General features: G+C 32.2%; 1 protein-coding gene across 1 annotated transcript; it reads left to right on the top strand.

Annotated features, from left to right (window-relative positions):
- Positions 1-454: 454 nt before the first annotated feature.
- LOC126815687 (protein SFI1 homolog) lies at positions 455-22,372 on the top strand. Its single transcript, XM_050541556.2, has 29 exons — positions 455-841; positions 1,100-1,270; positions 1,774-1,845; positions 2,169-2,279; positions 4,461-4,555; positions 5,020-5,137; positions 6,594-6,696; positions 6,905-7,061; positions 7,303-7,464; positions 7,876-7,946; positions 8,865-8,957; positions 9,213-9,310; positions 9,912-9,978; positions 10,340-10,470; positions 10,786-10,867; positions 11,016-11,108; positions 11,379-11,464; positions 11,965-12,040; positions 13,072-13,244; positions 13,775-13,877; positions 14,473-14,569; positions 14,834-14,994; positions 15,206-15,355; positions 15,600-15,776; positions 16,002-16,288; positions 16,817-16,918; positions 18,370-18,951; positions 19,359-19,464; positions 19,644-22,372. Exons 1-29 carry the CDS (start codon positions 573-575, stop codon positions 19,749-19,751), a joined length of 4,101 nt encoding a protein of 1,366 aa, XP_050397513.1. The 5' UTR covers positions 455-572; the 3' UTR covers positions 19,752-22,372.
- The last annotated feature ends 1,045 nt before the right edge of the window (positions 22,373-23,417 follow it).

Here is a 23,417-nt window from a genome sequence, read left to right on the forward strand (position 1 = left end):
TCATCTTATCAGATCTTACCTTTGTTTCGTTCTTGAAAATGCACCTGCGTTGTTTTGTTTTTGTTTTTTGTTGGATTTTTTTGTTATTCATTTGCCAAATATCACATATTTTTATTTATGACATATGTTTATATTTAGAGAGGAATACAACATAGGCACATTTTGACTATTACTTTTTCGACATTCGCCGCTTGCGCTTTTCTGCGGATCGAAGACACCGAATGAGGTTGGTTTAGCCTTTTTTAGGCTTTTGAAAGAACGTCGCCCACACTCGACAAACCTCGGCAGATTCTGTTACTCTAAATCTAGATGTAGGGTAGGCCTACTGGAATCTGCTGACGTTTGCCGAGTGCGTCGCCCCAGATAAAATTAGGCTGGACAATCGAGTGCAACGTCAGCGAATCTCGTACTTCCTGTTAAGTATCTTTTGTACCTCCAATTCACGAGAATATCACCAATGTCCACAAAGTCAAAGAATCCCGCGAATGGAAAAAAGAAGTTACGTCTTGTATTTTGTTTTATCTGTAATGGAATTTAAATACTCAATACACGTGCACGATCATGAATAAATTATGAGCGGAAGGAATTTTCGTCACGTAGACGAAGAAAAGGGATTCACGAATGACTTTGTAAAAGCTGACAAATCGTCCAGGCAAGAAAATCATGTTTTGGCAAAGCAAGCTATTCTACGCGAATTGAATAAAGATTTATCGTTACGTGCCGAACGCATAAAACTTCAGAGTAAAAAAGTTGTAAATGTCATTAGTAATGAGGGTGTTGAAAAGGGGGCCGGCGATGCTTTTTCAACCACTGTTATTGTCCAGAGCAAAACATTTGACAGGTAGGCCTATTATTGTAAGAAGTTACATACCACTCGCCCACTCACAACATCTGCTATCTTTATTCTTTATGCTAAACTGTCAATTCACCAAAAAAGTAAATATAATTAATCTTCAATAAAATGCTTGGAAAACAAGACTAAAAATGGCATTAAGTTTGATTAGATTCATAAAACCCCATTTATTCATTGTCACTATTACAGAACATATGATAGATAGCAAAGACACTAAAGCAAGCAGATTGTTTTTTTGTATTTAAGCTTTGAGAAGGACAGGCCACAAAAGAACTCTACACCATCCAAGATCCCAACTTCAAATGCAAGAATAAGAAGACGTGAAATTAAAGAGAAATCTTCACACATTGATGTCAGGAATTATAGACCAGGCTATACATGGAATCGAGGAGGCAGATTGAAAGAACTTAGAATAAGGTAGATACTTGATGTAGAGAGGACATCTTATTTTCAACTCAAGCAAGTTATTCTATTTTATTCTCAGACTGTGATCTCAAGAATTAAATATTTTGTGAATTGAGCAACAAGTGAACGAGGCTATGAGTGAAAACATACAGTACCAGTATTGATATGTTAGAAATTGAATGAATTTGTATTGGGATTTGTTATGTTCTTCTGATCCAACAAAATTAGAATTTGACCCATGCATATGGGTTGTATGTGACAAGGAGTAGGGTCGCCTGTCCAATCTCGTGGGTTTTCTCTGGGTCCTCCGGTTTCCTCCCACTGCTAAAGACCCCTACGCACAAGCGAATTATTGAAATAAAATTAAACCATATGTTAGTCCCGAAATGACCTAGTTTGTGTTGAGAGGACGTTAAACACCATTTCTCTCTCTCTGTCTATTACTAGACTGCTGTACCCGGTTATTATTTATGTAATATAAAAATAATGGATCCTTGAAACTTCATTTCTTACAGATATATTGCCAGAAAATTCCTTTATCGTTGGATGAAAAATGTATTTGGAAGAGTTCTTCCCTCCACAGCTTTGTAAGTATAGATATTAGCTGCCGAGAACATATAGATTTAATGTACACAAATATCATCAAATATCGAAACACACTACATTAATAAACAAACATTAGACACATGAGCAATGTTCACAACTTCAAGGGTGTTTGTTGTGTTATGAAAGACTGGTACATGTATGTCAATGAGAATTATCAATTTATTGAATAGTCTACTGAGATAGAAGCTAAAAAAAAGCAGCATTTTTTCATATTTGTTTAGCAGATATACATGTATATTACTATATAGTAAATTTGTTAACAAGGCCTTGTTTGTAAAAAAGGTATGCTGAACATATATTTCAGACAACATTATAAGAGAATCATTATAAGAAAAGTATTTGATGCATGGTATGATGATTGGTGGGAAGTTCGACAAGAATGGCGATTACTTATTAGAGCTGAATGTCATTATAGGTAATATTTCTGTCATTCTATACCCTAAGCAGGGTTAAGTTATATTGAATATTGTGGTCACTGTCATCTATATATATATACAATTACACTCTACCAGAAAGTTTTTTGTCCCCCGCCTTTCGAAGAAAGCAGGGGACTATTAAAATGGGTTCGTCCGTCTGTCTGTCCGTCTGTCCGTCTGTCTGTCCGTCTGTCTGTCCGTCACACTTTTTGGGACACAATAACTCTCTTCCTAATTGAGCTAGAATGTTCAAACTTGGTGTATGTGTTTATTAGGTCAATGCCTTGATGGAGTTCGAAGATGAGCATTTTCCGCTTAGGGTAAGCAGAGATAAGCAATTTGATTGGTTGATGCTTTGGGACACGATAACTCTCTTCCTAATTGGGCTAGAATGTTCAAACTTGGTGTATGTGTTGATTAGGTCAATGCCTTGATGGAGTTCGAAGATGAGCATTTTCCGCTTAGGGTAAGCATAGATAAGCAATTTGATTGGTTGATGCTTTGGGACACGATAACTTTTAATTGAGCTAGAATGTTCATTTTACTTTATTGAACCATTTGAACGCCAAAAGTTATCATCTGATCTTTCTGAATTTTATATGCATTATTGTCCCCCGCCTTTCGAAGAAAGCAGGGGACTATTGAAATGGGTTCGTCTGTCTGTCCGTCTGTCCGTCCGTCCGTCCGTCACACTTTTTGGGACACAATAACTCTCCTTCTAATTGACCTAGAATCCTAGAATGTTCAAACTTGGTGTAGGTGTTTATTAGGTCAATACCTTGATGGAGTTCGAAGATGAGCATTTTCTGCTTAGGGTAAGCAGAGATAAGCAATTTGATTGGTTGATGCTTTGGGACACGATAACTTTAGTTCTAATTAAGTGAGAGAGATGAAACTTGGTGTATAGTTTCATTACATCAATACCTTGACTTAAGTTCAATAATGAGCATTTTCTGCTCAGGGTAAGCAGAGCAATAAGCAATTTGATTGGTTGAGACTTTGGAACACAATAACTCTCCTTCTAATTGAGCTAAAATGTTCAAACTTGGTGTAGGTGTTTATTAGGTCAATGCCTTGATGGAATGTGAAGATGGGCATTTTCTGCTTAGGGTAAGCAGAGATAAGCAATTTGATTGGTTGATGCTTTGGGCACACGATAACTTTAGTTCCATTTAAGTGAGAGTGATGAAACTTGGTGTATAGTTTCATTACATCAATACCTTGACTAAATTCGATATTGAGCGTTTTCTGCTAAGGGTAAGCAGAGCGATAAGCAATTTGATTGGCCGAGACTTTGGAACACAATAACTCTCCTTCTAATTGAGCTAGAATGTTCAAACTTGGTGTAGGTCTTTATGAGGTCAGTGCCTCTATAGAGTGCGAAGATGAGCATTTTCTGCTTATGTTAAGTAGAGATAAGCAATTTGATTGGTTGATTCTTTGGGACACGATAACTTTAGTTCTAATTAAGTGAGAGTGATGAAACTTGGTGTATAGTTTCATTACATCAATACCTTGACTAATTTCGATGATGAGAATTGTCTGCTTAGGCTAAGGAGCAATAAGCATTTTGATTGGTCAAGACCTTGGAACATAATAACTCTGCTTCTAATTGAGGTAGACTGTTTAAACTTGATGTAGATGTTCGTCTTGACTTGAGTTCAATGATTAACATATCGAGCTAAAGCTAAGCAGAGATAAGCAATTTCTTTGGTCGATGCTTTGGGACAAGATAACTTTGATTCTATCTGATAGAGAGTGATGAAACTTAGTGTACAGTTGATAATCAGTTTGATTGCTCGATACTTTTGAAAAAAATAGATGTGCGATTAATTAATATGTGTCATCTATTTATTTGGGGATTTCGGCGGGGGACATCAGCCTCACTGTTGGCTTGTTTTCTTCAAATTGACAGTAAATATTCATTTGGTCATAAGAAAGACCTGTATCAAAATTCGAATTTTTCAATCACAAATCACTGAATTTTCTCACTGATTATCTTAAAATTTATGATTTGAATGTAATACAGGACAACTCTGAATGATTTTTTCAATCATAAATTCAGACTCAAATATGCAGGTGGAGATATTAAGGCCTAAGCGGACCTGACAAGCCCCTGTCTATATATGTTATTAATTCAAAGTCAAATTGCATGAATTTCTAAATTGTTTTCTCTTCAGATATGTTGTTTGGGGGCGTATTATTGCTGCATGGAAAGAATATGTTTATCTTTGTAGAGTAAGAAATGCAAAGATGTGCAAGGCTAAGAGTCATTGTAAGTATTATTATGTCTCGATTCTAGATGATAAATTCCTAATTTATAAAATTCAACATACAGAGATAGTTATATTTATTCTTTCTCTAGCATGTAAATAGTTCCACCAATTCAAAAATTTTCGCTTTTAATTCACATTAAGACTGTTTATGGTAGCAAATCACTACTTTCAATTAAGACAAAAAGTAGGGTAAGCGTTACACATTCTTCTGCTATTAATGGCGTAGGATAAAGGGCATAGCAAGGAACAATGTATAGTTATTTGGATTTAATGAAAAAACATGGTCCCAGTATATGTTAGTGGGCACAAAAAACGGATCCTTGTGCATTAGTTAGTGCAGAAAAGTAGGACGTTAAACCCCATTTCATTTTCATTTCAAAATCTAGAAAAATATTAAGCTATTTGAAGATCTGTTTTCATATTGATATGATTTGCTTATTTTAATATATCTACTGAATTTCAGATAATAATACTATTCTGAGTAAAGTTTCAATAGCATGGAAAACATACATATTACACCAAAAACACAGTAAAAAAAAGTCTCAGATTGCTTTAAGACAAAGACAAGAGGTTTTAGTCAGGTAAAAACTAAATTTTCATTAAATGAGATAGAGTATATAATAAGAGTCCATGAACAGTGTACATTCAAATATTTGCAGTTAACTGGGATGTTCACTCTCTATTCATGTACTGCTAGAACATAAGCCCAATTATTCAGAAATTTTTATCTTTTTACATGGAGGTTATTATAAAACTATGTACATCTTTTCCCGGTAAGATAACAACATCAAGGTTGATTTAAATTGACAAATAATTTGTGTTTTCAATGTCGAAAATTTTGGATGATATTGAGTTAGAGACTTCGCTACTTTAAACTTGTACAGACATAGGGGTGATGATTTTCCGTGATCGCGGAAAAAACGCGGAAATCGCGGAATTGTCCACTCAAAACGGAATTTGAAATCTCACACGGAAAAAGACGGAAAAGCCGATATTTGCTGATACTAAACACAAACTCAAAACAATTTTGCAGTTATCCAAGTATTTCATCTTTTTATTCATAAAAATCGGAAATATTGAATGATATCGCGTGGTTTTGTTACTGTCTATTTTAGTATTTAGCTACTTTCATTTCATCATTTAGGAATCATAATTTTAATCGAAACGAAAACCCGTCTTTCATGTATCCCTGAATACAATTACTCTGTAGTTTAACTTAAATTAAACATTGTAATGTATATATATGTCTTAAAAAAAACTTCTGTCACTTCATAAAAGTAAAAATCGTTTCATTTACTTCTTATTTTACTGCCAGGCTCGTGACTCGTGTTTATCCACATTAACCAGGTGACATCACAAATATACCGTAGTCTTGTGAATCCAGCCCTTATTCTCGAAGAAACGGTAGTAACTACGAAGATGTCTGGATAAATCGCGACTACAACTAGCAGCTGAGAAAAATGGCTTCGTCTGCTAAAAAGATGAAACGAGATCACAAGATGTAATTTTCTGTTATTTAATTCGGGAAACAGGTTTAAAGAATAACTAGTCATTGAACATTACAAGTCATTCACAATTCAACATTTGTTATCATTGGTTTAAAATGATTCGTTTTGTAATAAAAGGCATTTTAAGATGTTTTATTCATTTATTCATAAAATAACATTTTATCTCGAAAAAACGGAATATGGTCAGCTCTGAAACGGAAAATAACGGAATTAAAAATACTTAAAACGGAATTTGCTATTTTCTGAAACGGAAAATCATCACCCCTACAGACATACTATGGACCAATACTAAGCCTATAATGAAGATTGTGGTTTTTATAAATTCTTGAAAATTTTTATATGGACATTAATTATTACACCATGTTTTTATGATCTGTTCTCAATATAGTTTTATGTATGGTTCATTCTCTTCAAAGATATAATACCGGTAATTATGTACTGCTAAAATCTGACCATTGAGAATACATCATATGTTTATGCTTCTGTAATATTTGACTGGAATAATTACATCTGTATTATTCTTATGAAGGAATGCATGGAGAAAATGGTTGGCAGAGATGTCTAATTGTGATCATTATCGTGAAATGGATTCCATAGCTTTACAGTTCTGGTCATACAGATTACAAGCTGAGGTAATTGCTCAAAATCTCTTGATTGTTGTTATTTTGCAAAAAAGATGTTACCAGTGACTGGTTAATCTTGATGGAAATTACCTATTAATATCAAGTGACACTCTAACTTCCTAGTGTTGAAAGTTGTGTCACAAGAAAATTTTCATAGTTTATTTTCACACAAAGAAATGTTTTTCTCTGCAATTTATGTTATTTATGTTAATTATAGCATTGGTTTATTTGGATTGAGAAATTCCAAAATCGTCTAAAAGAGAAACAGAAAATGGAACTTGCTAGTAGATATCACCAACAGTCATTGAAGAAGACATGTTTAACAAAATGGCTTGGATATCACAAACAACGTAGAGTGAAAAAATCTAACTTGGGTAATAGTCAGTTAAACACTTAAGTCTTATCGGTTTTAGCAACAGACTTCAAAAATACTGATTTGGTAATGACAATCTCAGGTAGTATTGGTGGATATTTTTTCAAAGTTTGAAATCTTGATGAAGAATTTTCTTTGGCTGTTAAAAGCTTGTAGTAAAAATAAAATCATTATTAATTTTTGCATATTTCTGATGATTATTAGTTTGTAAATATTGACCTTGAATTATTTTCTGTTTACAGATTATGGAAGTCAGTTATATCAAGTTTCATTAAAGATACGTTACTTAAAATATTGGAGAGAAAGGTTACGTTTCAAACGTTCTCATGCTTCTTTAGAACTTCAGATTTTAAATTCTGGTAAAACGTTCCAGACAAGACGTTATCTTGAAAGATGGAAGAAATGTATCCTTTTGTTATATTCAAAATATTCTTTATTTTTATAATTATTGTATATTTTTATAGCGCACAACTTCCACTGGAAAAATATGGTAGAGAAAATTAAGTTTACAAATAAAATTAATAAACTAAGATACATTGAAATTAAATTAAAACATTGTAAATTTCACTATTATTATTAATCGTCAGGAGATAATTAGATAATCCAATTTCTGATCTTTAAGAGAATATCAAAGTGATAAATACATACCAATACCTTCTTTTATTTTCTGATCCAAAAATCTCAACACTTGTTGTTGGAACAGGGAGCTATTTAAATATTTTTTGTAGCATGCCATGATTTTATAAAAATCATGTAAGTACTGTATCGCATCTTGATTGTTATATATTATTTCTTTCTTAACCTATTGTTTATAGTTGTTGATAAGAAGAAAACTGAAAGAGCAAAACTACAGCATGCTGATCTTTTCTATATCAGACATCTTTTGGTAGGTTTGGCAGATTTAAAATGCAGTAGTCAGATACTGATATATATCTGTAGATACTCCACCTTTATACAGAGACTCCACATTGCTACAACAGCTATAACTCCACATTACTCATTTCTGTAGCTCTCTGTGTAGAGGGGATCACGGTGGCTAAGTGGGTAAGAAGCTGGCTTGCTATCCTGGAGAGGTCGAGTGTTCGATCCTTGCATTGGCCCAGAAAGTAAATCCAGATTTTCCGGCATGGTTCCCCCTTGTCGGTGATGCAGGACGGAGGGCCTGACCAGAACAGCTGTGTAGTCGTTCGGATGGGACAAAAAAACGATGTCCTGTGTACTGATTGGCGTGCGTGTAAAAGATCCCTTGACAGTTGGAATTCGATATAAGAGTAGACCGTAGTGTTGCTGTCCGGGCAAAACACTGTATGGCATATGCCCATCTTCATTAGCCCAGTTCGGAGCAGAACAGTAGGACTTAAACCCCATTTCATATCATTTCATTTCTCTGTATAGATGTATTAAATGATATTTTTTTTCATTATCGCAATAATCTTTTTAAATTAGCACTAATTTCTTTCAAATTCATTTTAAAATCAAATCTTTGTTTAAAAATTGTAAAAATCATTTGAAATCACCCCAAATCATCTTATTTGAACTTGTATCCAGTTTAAAACTGACTGATTAATTTTGATAATGAGTGTCCAATTTACAAGTATTTAATTTCCTGACCACTGGTCAAAAATTAATCATTGTACAAATTAGACAATATTTTAGTGATTTTAAATGATTTTTGCGAATTTCTAAACAAAGATTTAATATTGAATGAATGTGAAAGAAATTAGTGCCAAATGATTAAATGATACCCGGGTTACAGTGAGTGGCATTGCACTACTATAATTCTATTTCTTTCTGTTTCTTATAGGGGTATGGATTCAATGCATTTCGACTCAACTCAGTTCAAGCGAGGATTCAAAGAATGAGAAATACCATGGCAACACAGTTACATTACAGACATGTAAGGCTTGAACAAACATGTATATTTTACAAAATTTGATTTTAACTTATAGGAAATTTGTACATGGTTCTGTGAAGCTTACAATCTAGCTGAACGGATGGACATGGATTTCATTAATTTTGATGACTTCATTATATGTCATGATAGTTTATTGGGATTTTATCTGTTAAGATACACCTTGTGTTTCAATGTCTGTTAATAATTGTTCAAGACAACTGTTATGGTTAATGAAAATGTAATTGAACTTTGTTCCAGGTTATAAATGAATATTGGAATGTATGGTTAAATAGATGTGAGAGAAACGAAGAGTTAGATTTATTACCTTTAACATCAAAGGCTAGGAAGCATCATGGGTAGTTATAATTTATCATAGCAGTAGTTGGCTCAATTGGAATTAAAACTTAATTTTACAGACTATTAAACAGGCATTATGCAAGAGCTAAATCTGCTTATTGCAGGTCTTTCTTTAGACCTGAAATGTTTCATAATAAACATTAATTAACTTAATTACCACGACCATAAACAACCCTCAATGGCATCGGATACCTACGATATAAGTAGATTTAAATACTTTTTGTGGTCAATGCGGTTACCGTAAAAATGGATAATCAAGACTTTGTTTATTATCGTAACAACAGTGGTAATGACAATCGAGGCTAGATCATAATTGTCTTGCTAATATTTAGGCTCAGAGTGAATTAATTTGACTGAAATTTTCAGCATATTATCTTTTCATTATCTATTTTTCAACTATTATAGCGAGGACTGTCGGCTCTTTATCCAAATCTTACATAATACCTAGGCTCAGATTGAAGTAATTTGACTGAAATTTTCAGCATAATATTCTCTTTTGATTATCTATTTTTTAACTATTATGGCGAGAACTGTCAGCTCTTTATCTAATCTTACGTAATGCCACTCTAATAAATAAATATTTTGTTTATATTATTTTAGGAGGATTTTATTATCTAAATGTTTTAAAGCATTGAACAACTATAAAGAATGGAGAAATCACAGAAAGGTAAACATCTTTTAAAATCTGTTTCAAAAACTTTGAAATATAAAGCTGTGTTATTGTCAGACGAAAAGACGAATGCTTTTAAATTAGCTTGAATTTTTGACAGAACGATGTGCCTTATCTCCATATAAAGTTGGGAGATGGTGTACTGAATGTTGTTAGGTGTGTGCTCTATGTGAAAGTTATATGTTATAAATGAATAACCTCATAGTTTTTTCCCCAATTTTCTCGAACGACTTATATTGGTTCTGATGTGGCTTTAATTTGTATGTATCATGCTCAGACCTTAAAATAAAAAAATTCCCTTTCAAGTTGAAATAGAATAATTCCCCCAAAAATATATGATTCTGATTTGTCTTTACAGGCACAGTATACTAGAGCAGATACTCATTACTATCTACATGAATTGCCTAAATATATGTTTTATATGAAAGTTTTTGTTCAAGTGTCTAAGACTGAGAAGGAAAATAAAGTGAAATCTCAACAGTTCTATAGGTAAAATAACATACAAAGATAGTGTGACCATCAGGATAAACAGAGCAAAAATAACTCAATTTTAATTAGATTGTGAAAATGTCTAGACCCTACCTTTTCGCATTTGATATTTATTGTGACTAACAATTACTGAACGCCCTCAGTGAAACTATGTTATTTTTAACAAAGGAGACTAGATAATAGTTTGACTTGTAAACTGATCTTAAATCAGTATTTAGTACTGATAGTTGCTAGCTCTGAATCAATTTATACTAACTCAAAGATTGAGCTGTTCTTGTTAAAATGGATTGTTGATATATATTCTGTAATTTTCAGAGAGAGTGTTCTGTCTAGATTTTTCTGTTTCTGGTCTAATTCCACAGAACAAAGTAAAGAAAACAGACTATCAGAAAGAATGGTAAACAAAGAATTTATATAAATTTGTCAAACAAGTATGCTTTATGTAATATCTGGGAACAATCTTACACAATTTTCACTTCTAAAATAACTGCATGAAAAAATTAAGATATTTTTGTAAAATCAATTACATATTTGTTTGTTTACAGGCTATTTTACATTATGATGGTACTGTATTACATAGATTCTTTGAAAATTGGAAATTAAGAACTGTGGAAGTGCTTGAAGATCAAGTTAAAGAGGTATAAGTTATTGATTAATCGTAATATCAGTTTTGTTTGTATTAAAAGCCTCTTGTTTATTTTAGACAAATTGGTTTTAAGAATGACTATTTTATTTTCTAATAGGCTCAAAGAAGAAAACTTGTTCTGTAGCATTTAGTCAGTCTAATATGTCACTGTTGTGGTTCTTTAACTTGTTAGTCTCATGTAAAATGTTTATGAGATGTAAAAATTTATTCCACTTTTGTCGTCAATCAGATTGGAATCAAAGTTGTTTTATTCCATTTTCAGGAACAAGCTGTAGAGCATAGTTGTTGGACAAATTGTCAGAAACATTTTCAAGCCTGGAGAGACCATGTTAGAGATGTCAAGAAAAGGTAAATAAAGAAGTACTGTATATATCTGTTATCTTGGCATTGAAAGGTGGCATTGTCTTTTGTGTTGTAAAAAGTCTGATAATGGAAATTAAAACTAATTGAAACCCAACCGTACCGATACATACTGATAGAATTGTTACAATGATCATATTGTTGTAAAAAAAAAAGTGTTTCCTCACTGCCGACTTCCTCGTCCCCCTTTCTGAATTCTCAAACTGATTGGTGTGAACACATCCAAGCTATGCAGGATTTTTTATGTTGATTTAAACCGTCACAATAAAGAGACTATGGTCTTAGTACGCAGTAAGTTTGCTGTATTTGATTTATTAAAAATGAAATATAATAAGAATTATACTGGAAATATGTTATAGACAGCTACTGAATATTAATATTTTAGTTCTAAAATATAGAATTTATGCAAAATTGAGTAAGTCACTAAATTATGATCTGTGGATACTAGTCTATATCATATTTTATCTTATGTTATCATATTTTTCAAGTGAACAAAATGAAGGTAAAGCTGTACAGCATAGATATCAGTGTTTAATAAAACAACATTTTAAACAGTGGAGACAGGTTGGTGATATATCTAATACTGTTGTTTAATTTCTTGAACAATAATCTATATCTATTATTAAAGATACATTATGGGAGATTAGATAAAGAGCTGGCAGTTCTCACTATAATAGTTAAAAACTAGATGATGTAAAGGAAAAAGTTTGAAAATTTCAGTCAAATTGTTCCAATCTAAGCCGAGAAAACCTTATTTTAAAATCACTGTATCCTCAATTTTCATTGTTAGCACTGTCATGAAAATTAACTAAGTCTCAATTATCCATTTTTGCGTTTAATCATGTACGGACTTTGAACAGTAGATCGGATTCAAATCCAATTAAAATCGAACAGATAAGATTGCTTTGAGAGTTAATATGGTCTTTTCATGTTAATAAATGTCCAATTAATAGTTTATATAACATTTCAGGCCTAAAGAAAGACCTGCAATAGGCAGATTTACCGCATATAATACATGTTTAACCTAACCCCACCATGTCCTTAATAAAATGACAATTAACTGTTAAATATAACACTCTTAAACAAGTACGATAGAACAGTTTTATACGCTTAGCATAAGTTGAAGATAAGAAAAGATGTTTATTTCATCAAAAGTCCATTACACATATATTTAGACATAGTCATATACATTTAATAATACATACTACATAGAAAAAAACATACATGTGCATACAATATGAACCCTGTTTAAATCATTGGTAAGTTATTCTGGGGAGGTAACTCTTGCAGAATCTCTTGTCTCCCCTTAGACCACAAACTAAATAACTCTTGCTTGATTGTAATACAAAAATGTGACCAATTATTGTCATTCTGAAGGCTTTTATCATACCTTTATTATAATGCACATGAAATAACTATAATTTATATGATGATGATGGAAAAAGGATTTGATAACAGCAAGAGGATACTTGTCAAAACCTGTTTTTATAATAAAACCAGTGATTATTTCTCATAGAAATTATGTTCTGTTAATGTGTTCTTCTATCACTAAATGCCACTTAAAGATTATGAGTTAATCTGTTTGTATTTAATAGTATCATGCCAGTAGACAAGAGAAGACTAGATTAAAAGAGAAAGCTGATAAGTATTATAAGAAGAAAGTATGTAGATTGATGTTTATTCATCTTAAACTCTATATACAACAAACACGACAGATAAATACTGCTGTAAAAAACAGATACCAAGTTAAATGTCAACAACTTAAAAGGTATGTACAGACCATATATTGGGACCCCCACCTCCGGACCCCCCAATTGGGTCTTGGAAAGGTTATGAACACATGATGTGCAGAATATTGACTCCAAACTTAAAACAAACAGAAAACCATTCACACACAATTTTGAAAAACTACTGTCAAGGGTCCTTTATGTAATATGATAATTATGTGGCTTTCATAATGAGATCATAGTACCGTATAACAGATATTCTTTCTTTTCTCAAATACTAATAAATGACTACTTTTATCTTTTTTAGAGATACTCTGTGTGATTTAGATAAATAATATTTCAGATTTTAAAGATTTACCTGTCCAACCTCATGGGTTTTCTCCGGGTCCTCCGGTTTTCTCCCACTGCTAAAGACCCCTATGCGCAACCGAATTAGTGAAATAAAATTAAACCATATGTTAGTCCCGAAATGACCTAGTTTGTGTTGAGTGGACGTTAAACCCCATTTCTCTCTCTTTTAAAGATTTATTGCAACAAAATTTCATATATCTTTAATTATTTTAAATTAAAGTATGACCTTGAAGCAATGGTATAAGAATGCTAAAGAAGAGAAAGAGGAGAGGTGTAAAGATAATACAGCTGATTTACATCATAATATACATCTTATACATAGAGTAAGTAGTAATTATACATCTTATACATATAGTAAGTAGTAATCGTAATACACATCATATACATAGAGTTTCTATTAATCATAATATACAGCCTATGCAATATCTATAACAATAACACAACACAAACTAGATGGAGTTTGATACATGTTTATTCTTTTTATACGACCACATTGAAATGCGGTCGTATATTGTTGTCGCCCCCATCGGTCCAGGCTATAGAGGCTAAAGTTAATATCCAATTGACTTTAAATTTATACACAGTGTTTAAGGTCATGAGATGAAGAAGCCTATCAATTCAAATGATTATGTAAATTGATATTAAATGTTCTGTATGCTAAATGTTACAGTAGGGCAGAACTAGAAGCCACATGGGTTGTTACTCGTAATCAGATTTTGTTGTAAATGTTTTCATTTCTGACAAAAGATAACAATATGCGACAACCTTTGTTGACTCCTTGGACGACTAAGTTGTTGTATGTTTTGTTGCTTGGCAACCCTATCTTTTTAAATTTCAATAATAGAACTCTATTGCTATGAAAGAGTACAATGTGTTTATATATTTCCATTTCTTAGTCCATGTTTTGTGTCTTTATAGGTATTTACAACATGGCATAGGTATGCTGTAATACATTCATTTAAAAAAACAGAATCTAATAAACTAGAATTAGAAGCTAGAGAACATTTAAAGAGAGGTGAGTATTAGTCATTCTGATAAAAAAGCATATTCCACATACTCTAATAAACACATGAATCACTCTCCATTTCATCACTTCATGGTATTCAATTCCTGGTACTTTTGAATTCCAGCCATAAGCAGGAATATGTAGTTATGTAGTTCTTTTTGACTAGTGGACAATACATGTAATAAAGATGCCAAAAATGTAAAAACAATTGCTGTATTAAAATACCAAAAACAAAGATGATGTCTGAATGTATTTTATTTAATATTATTGCAGTGATAGTTAAACAGTGTTTTAATAAATGGTGTGCTGCTAAAGATAGAAATATATTAATCAAACTAAGATTACAACAAGCAGCACAACATCATGAAAATAAAACCTGTGAAAAAGTTATAAAAGCCTGGATAGAATCTACACAGCTCAGTAGACGTAAAAATGTAAGTTCATGTACCATTAATTAACTTATATCAAAGGATATTAATGTAAAATATATTCAATAGATAGCTTGATTTTAAATGTGACAGTATTGTTTTTAAAAGGGCAACAGGACAGGCCACCTTTAAAATTATTATTTAAATTATGAATGAGAGGTGTTATTTATATTGTAATGGCCATTTTAAGATGCTTTATATAATTTTTATTGTGTAGTTACTAGCCAGACAATCACAGTGGTTTTATAATGTCCGTTTAACAGCTAAATATTATCTACTGTGGAAACAATATCTGATAGAAGCGGAAAAAACACAAGAGAAAACTCATATAGCCTTATGGCACTGGAGTTTAAATCTACAAAAAAAGGTAGGAGAAAACATAATGATATATAATCATTAAGTATTGTTTGATTTCAACTTATTTTGAGTGACCGATTTAACTGTGCATTCTAATCCCATGTTTGTACATAATAAAAAAGAGGGTTCAGATTGTTTTATATTATAATATTCAACCAGGTTGTTGAGGTATGGATTCTGTATGTTTTATAATATATTTAACCAGGTTGTTGAAGTATGGGTGCAGTATATTTTAAAATATGATATTTTATCAGGTTGTTGAAGTATGGATTCAGTATATTGGTGAGAGAAAGCGTAAGAAAGAAAGAATAGCTACAGCTATGAGTAATCGTAGAGCACGGTTACTACGTAATGGTGTTTCACAGTGGTTAAATGTTGCTGATGATTTATCTAAAATGAGGTCCAAGTTTGCTGCTGAGCAACAAGCAAAGGTAAATAAAGTTTTTGCAAAATATTTTTAAAAACATAAATTGTAGTGAAGAGAGATGGAACTTGTCTGTAAGACAACTTGGGTAGTTTTTGATGTTCTTTAGAAACACTGTAAATATTGTAACAAATAAGACAACATTTTGGTTAGTGGTTGTTGGGGATTTCTTTCCCGCTTTCCTTTTAATTTCGTAATATATTCTGCTTTGAAAATTTTATTTTATTTTCAGACAGCATATGACAGATATCAGCTACTTCAGAAGTATGCCTTACACTGGAAACATGTTACAATCAAGAATATCAGAATTAGAGGTGGACCGAGGCCACTGACCATTAAAGATCCCTCAAAAGAGTTAGCAGTTAATCAGTTAAAGCATATACTTCCCTCAAGAGAACCTCCATCTATCTTCCCAGCATCATCTAGATATTCAGATCTTCCAGCATTAAAAATGGCGTCTGCCTCCCCTTGCCTCCCATTAGACTCTAGAAAAACTACCAGTGAAAATGTTCAATACCAGTACGTTATATTTCCATGTTTGAATAATTTGATATTGGTTGACTATCTATTTGAACTATCTAATTGAAGTAAAATTGCCAATTGATTTTTAAAAATTTTCAATAATTACCTCCAGAGATATGCCCTTTTGTTATATTGGTTGTCTAGCCTATTGAAATGATTTTTGAACATTTCCATAACAACTCCCAGAGTTATGCCCTTTTTTTAAAAGGAAATATCGTTAGCACTTTAGATGCTTCAATTATGATTCAATCCTTTAGGAGTTTGAAAAATAGCTCAAATGCTATGCGGCTTATGCCCTGTTTAAAGAAATCTTGTGTGATGGTGAAGAATGTTTGATTGCATGGCAACTCATGTTTATTTGTTTTAATCTCCAGGGAATAAATCATAATTTTTGTCTTACATCATACAAACATCTTTTGAAATTTAATATTTTGGTAAAGTCAGGCGTCCTTTACAATTTAAAATGTTGTAATTAATAAGTTTATTTTGACTTTGAAACATTTAATTTTAACTTTTCAATTTCAGAGAACCGTCCCAGTTAATTCGACAACGACCCAAACCTAGACGTCCAGCTTTTCTAGTTGATTCTCTGAAGAAAGCTGGTTTATTTTCATCATTAATTGACAAGTAAGAAAAATAGAACAATATATGATAAATTATTATTCATACATTAAATGAACTATATTTTTTTTTCATTTTGATGTGTCTCCCAAAAAACTGAAAGATATTTCAAAGTTACAGAAAGGTTTATCTAGGCACAAAGCAATTGTTATTCAAAAAGCTCATCTGTAACTCCACCTTATTACATCTAGATGCTGGATTTGCTGGTATTCCTTACAAAACATATAAAGCTTGCGATTAGAATACAGGGTCCTAAGAACAATCAAAGAAAGCAAGGGACTATTAAAATGAATTTGTGAGTTCATCGCACAATAACTCTCTTCTAATTGAGGTAGAATGTTCAGACTCTAATGGTGTGAGAGTGATGAAATTTGTGTATAATATTATTACATCTAAAACCTTCAATAAGTTCAATAATCATAATTTTCAGGTCAGGTTATATAAATCAAAGTGATGCTTAATAGAAAGATAAATAGTTGTCATCTATTTATTTTGGTATTGAGGCAGGTGACATCAGTCTCACTGTTAGCTTGTTACCACAGTGGTATTAATTTAAGAGTAATTACAGTTAAGCACATTCTATATACCCCATGTTCTGTACATGAAATCTTCAGGTTTTTAACCATGTTGACAAACTATTGTAATTTAGAAAGAAAACATAACAGCTGTATCAAAATGTTTTTATGAAAACTGATTTCAGCACTTCTTTGGATTTGTTGTAGAATATGAGGCATGAGGATATGACTGTAAACAATACTAGACAAAGTTGCTTGATTTTCTAAATAGACATTGTGATTTTCCGACTTCAGTCCTCTTTGTACATGGGGGTCACAGTGGCTAAGTGGGTAAGACTCTGGCTTGCTAGCCTGGAGGTCGGGTGTCCGATCCCTGCATTGGCCGAGAAAGTTCATCCCGATTTTCCAGTGATGCAGGACGAAGACAGCTGTCTAGTCATTCGGATGAGACGCAAAACCGAGATCGCGTGTACACATTGGCGTGCACGTAGAAGATCCCTTGACAGTTGAATTCGATAAAAGAGTAGGCTGTAGGGTCGCTGTCCGTGCAAAATTTCCCTCATAGCACACTGTATGGCGTCTTCATTAACCCAGTTCGGAGCAAAACAGTAGGATGTTAAACCCCATTTCATTTCCTCTTTGTACGTGGTGCAGGATGGAGGGTCTGGCAAGGGACAACGTATAGTCATTTGGGTGGGATGAAAAACCAAGGTCCCACGTACACATTATTGTGCACGTAAAAGAACCCTTGGCAGTTCTGATTCGAAATAAGTGAAGGCCCCAGTGCTGCTGTCGTGGAAAAAATTTCGTTATAACACACTGTATTGCGTAGGCCCATCTTCATTAACCCAGTCGGTGCAGAACAGTAGGACGTTAAACACCATTGCATTTCATTTTTTAAAATTGATTATTTGTGGTTGAATTAATTTCTTGTGTTTTTAGTTCACCACAGATTTGTGAAGAAGAAAATGAAGATGGAGAAGATAATGTTAGGCCTGATCATGTACAGCCAGCCTCAAACTTGGTTGAAAATGTTGTAAGAGAACAAATGGTGTCTGTTGTAGCATCTCCATCTAATCATGCAGTTTCTTCAAATCAAAGACATCTGGAATTGTCTCCCCCTGAAAACAACCAATCAACACCTCAGAATGTTACCCAGAATTCTCAGTATGCAGAAGGCAGGTGTAGCATCTCTCCCAGTAACCAATATTCCTTAACAGTAGAACAACGAATATTACATTCATCTCCTTTATCAGGCAGACATGATTTAAGACAGTCAACCCTTGCCTTATCAACTTTGTCTGGTGGCCATGACACTTTAAGACTTGAAACAAATGAAATAACTCTATTAAAACCAGGTGACTTTATGAAAAGCCTGAATTCTGATAAAGAAGGAAGTGTTTCAGTAAGTCAGGAAAATGCACCAACAGAAAGAGAAAGAGAGAAAGATATGACTTGTCATGAAGAATTGATCTATATAAGAAACACTCTTAAAATATTGGAAGAGGATCAAAAGCGATTAAAGTAAGTTCTTCATTTAAAGAACATAAAAACAAATTAATTTCTGTATTTAACAGTCCTACTAATTGTATGTTAAAATATTGAGCATTTCTATACCATGTCTTGTACATTCATTCTCAAACATTCATTTCATTGTGTCATGGTATTACTGAATGAAATACAAGAAAATATGGAGGCATTGAGTTATCTTTCAGTATCCACATATTTTGTTAAGCTCGAATTTAAATTTCAGAGGTTGTCACATGAAGGTGAGAATAGAACTAGATACAACAGATTGTAGAAGAAAAAGATTTCACAACCAACTATCTCAGCTACCTACTAGGGATATATAATGTCTGTGATTTTATTTCAGTTTTAGTATAAAAAGAATGAGTCTTATAATAATATATTAAAATATGTTTGTGTTTCAGGAGTTTACAAAAACAATGTAAACATTTATCTAGGTGGTTAAAAGATGATGTTAAGATTGATGATGATGATATTGATGAGCAAGAAGTACAACATGAATTACTAGAGGTTTGTGGTATTTATATCATTAACAGGTTTAAACACCAAGGCCATTAGAATTTAAAACTGACAATTATATGGTTTGGAATGGCCCTAGACTGAATGGACTGGACCATTTTATTGAAAGCAGTCAAATAAAAACTGAACCAATATATTTTTGACATTGGAAATATACTTTATGATTTCAGGTGAAAAAAGAAATAGCAGTTTTAAAAGATTCTGTTGGTAAAGACAAGATAAAGTGTCAGAGATTGGTAGAAAGATCTAAAATACTGGTTTCATTATTACAAACTTGATACACAGATATAGATAATGGATATTACTGTGCATTTAATTAAACTTAGATCTGTATTAGTCCATGCCGAAACGACGCTACAGGGAGGGACATTAAAATGATCTCTCTTGTTCCATCCCGGTTTTATACCAGGAATATATCTCAGGAACCAATCAAAATCATTGTATACAAAACTTTGTATACACATCAGCATATTATAGTAGTAGTTTCTTTTTTAATTCTGAAACTTAGCATAACTTCATTGGCTAATTAAATGGGTAGATTGAACACTATTATATGTTGTTAATGTAGAGTAAATGCCAATTTTTGGAGCCATCTCCCAAAGCGTAACAACAGCAACCAGCAAAGCAATTGGCTTTATCTGCAATCAGACCATGGATTTCTACAAATAATTAATTGCCAAAATTATTCTTTGTTTGCTTTAATTGAAATTCTTCCTCTGAAGGGCTAAAAACATGAGATAGAACAGTTTCTAATTGTGTCACATTGAATCTTTGTGCACAATGGTCAACACAACCAACATTCATTTCTATTAGTGTATTTTGATTAGAGTGCTAAACTATATTATAGTTAATAGTCTATTATGATCATTATTTTTCTCTGTTATAAATATGAAAGAAAATGGGGCTTAACTTAATTATTATAAATATTAAATGTATTTTTGTTACTTGCTAGAAGCTGTTTTGTTAATGTTTAGTACAATGTATATTATCTGTCCATTTTTTACACAAAAATCTTTTGTTAGAAAGTAAAAATGTAACTTTAATACATTATTTTGTCATACATTATACAAAATATTTATTTTCTTATGTATTAATATGTAAAATATATTTTATGTATATAGTGAATTATCCCAATTGTTAATGTATATAAAAAATTATCACAAGAATATTTCTCATTTTTATATGTCAACATTTGAAAGGGGGTATGGTAGTCTGGCAACAACTGATCTTCCACATTATACAAGAAATAACTCTAAGTGCACGTCAATATCAACAAGGGCAGTAACTCTGCCGATCCAATTTCATATAATCTGCTTATGAACTGTTGACTGTATTTCTGTAATTAATCTGGTCAGGGAATAAATATTATTGATTTAAAAATAATCTGTAATTACCGAGATCTCACAATCAGGACAGGCTGAGTCAAGTAGTGCTGACCTGTAATTCAGTAAAATCATTCTTTAGGAAATTAACAAAATGGATTTATTGGTTCTGATAAAGTACTTAATCAAAATAATCTGCTTTTATCATTGTATTAAACAACATACAACCCATATTGATTTATAGTTTCCTTATCCTTCAGATAATCAATAGTGATAAAATTACCATTTAATTTATAGGAATCAGTTATTAGCAGAGAATATAGATTGGTGAACTATCTGTCCCCAAGTGACAAATATTAGACTTCTAATGTTTAAAGTAGCAGTGTGTGTTATCAATTCGTATAACTCAAATTATATCCGATCTTTGCATAGTATAAAAAATAACATTACCATTCACAGCTTGCTGTATCCTAAAGCCTCTACAGTTTCTCAAACAAGTGTCAGAAAACCCCACTTCTTAAATTAGTCATCAACCAAACCATTTTCTTTCATATTGCTATCCTTACCGAGTGTTGTTTTATTTAAGGCAGGACTTAAAATGCTAGAATTTCTCAATTAATATGCATATTTAACAATTGTCTAATTAATGACAGAAAAATATTTCATAAGCTTGTTGCCACTTTAAGGAGGGTTATTTCTTGATTTCTTGAATTGCATTTGGTACCCAAGTTTTTGGACAACTTACTATCTATAGAAACATACTGAACGCCAGTCTATATGGCAATGATAGTCCATATTATTGGTTTTATTATAAAATATTATCTGACAATAATGTAACCTAACATCTGTTTTATAATAGATAATGATGTCTATTGCGCCAGAATTATTGGTTTCTGTGTGTGAAGGGTTCTATAATGTCTGTTATTCGAGCTATTGCAGGGTTTGACTGTCTCCACAGTCTGCATTAGTGATTGATAATGTACCGGTATCACGCTATAAGTCAATTCTCTTCTTTGGTGAAATGTACGAAATCTGTGATGAGTCATTATAGTTACCATAGCCCACTGAAGAATTTTCCTGTCATTATAGGGTACTTTTCTTTGAGAACATGTATCTATATTGAGAACATAATACATTACCTTCTCGCATATACTTCCAGAGCTTCGGATTTTATTACGTTATTGACCTTTGTTAATGTAATTGATGTTAGATTCTACACAAAATAATGTCCCTAATTTCTAATCGAATTCAAATGAATTAAATCAATTAATTTTGTTATAACGGCGCACTTCCTGCATATAATTATATGGCATTGACCTTTGGTTTCTCTGGCATCATTAAAACAATGAAATGTTTCCCTTTTCATTAGGATTTGCAGATTAGTTATACAGACAAAATATGCATTGGAAATAAACATTTACATGTATTATGGAAATAATATTAGGAATAGAGTAAGCTAATAAATCTGTCCTTCAACCACCTGTATGTTATAAATATTTATATATTATGTTGAAGATGGATAGTGTATTTTTATATTTGACTAACACAATAGAACGTTTATCTCTAGGATACGAACTGAAGACAATATCCACACTTAACATTCGTCAATATCTTGTTTATGTATTATACATTATATTTGAATAAAAATGTACAGAATTTCTGTACAATTATTTTGCCCTGGATTAATATGCTATTCAAACAAAGTGAAAGTGTCAAATAGCGTATTGTATTTCCTAGCCATTCGATTGACGCCTGTAAAATAATATTGACAATATGAGCATAGAAAACAGATTGTCTGTATTCACGTATTATTATATACAAAACCTATAAATCTTGTATAGTTAAAGTGGATATGGGAAATGTAAAACTCGATGATGTGAATAGATTCTTGTTAGCTTTCATTGCTATATTTAAGCTGGGATTATTCTATTGCATTCTGATAGCATATTGCAATTTTTAAAAAAGCTTTTATGGTAATCTGAGAACTATTTAAGTGAATTATTAGGCATTACGTCCACGGGAGAGGCGCCTTAAGGGGCAGTATATAAACGACTTGACACTTAATAGCACGTTTCTGTGATATCAGACGCCTTAGCATACAGTGGTTCACTTCTAGTTCACAAATAACTTGAACATATAAGGTTGCTGGTACCCGCCCACCAGTAGGTTTTTAAAGGGGGGCTTTTAATGTTTTCACAGGATGGCTTAGAAAGTGAGAGGATCAAACAATGCCCGCCATATTTACGTTAAACGATAATATTTTATGAAGAAATGAAAATCGAGACTTCGTTTATTATCGTAGCACATGAAACTTACCATTAGAGTATAAGCACTGACAATCTGCAATTAGGTCATTTCATGTGAAAAATTCATAACCTCAATCAGAACAAAGTAATTTAACTGAAATATTTATGTTTTCATTATATATTTTGCCCTTTATCTATAGTTTACTTAATGCCTTCTTAACCTAGAAATATATTTTTTGTTGGATTTAAGAGATATTCATAGTTTTAATGTTTTGGGTTTTTTTTTGAATATTGACTCAACATATAAATCTCGATGGCCGATAAAACTTACGGTTGCCATATTTGAATCGTAGTATAAATATAATAAATCAAATCA

Source organism: Patella vulgata, chromosome 3 (genome assembly GCF_932274485.2).
Source record: "Patella vulgata chromosome 3, xgPatVulg1.2, whole genome shotgun sequence".
In the NCBI taxonomy this organism is placed as follows: domain Eukaryota; kingdom Metazoa; phylum Mollusca; class Gastropoda; family Patellidae; genus Patella; species Patella vulgata.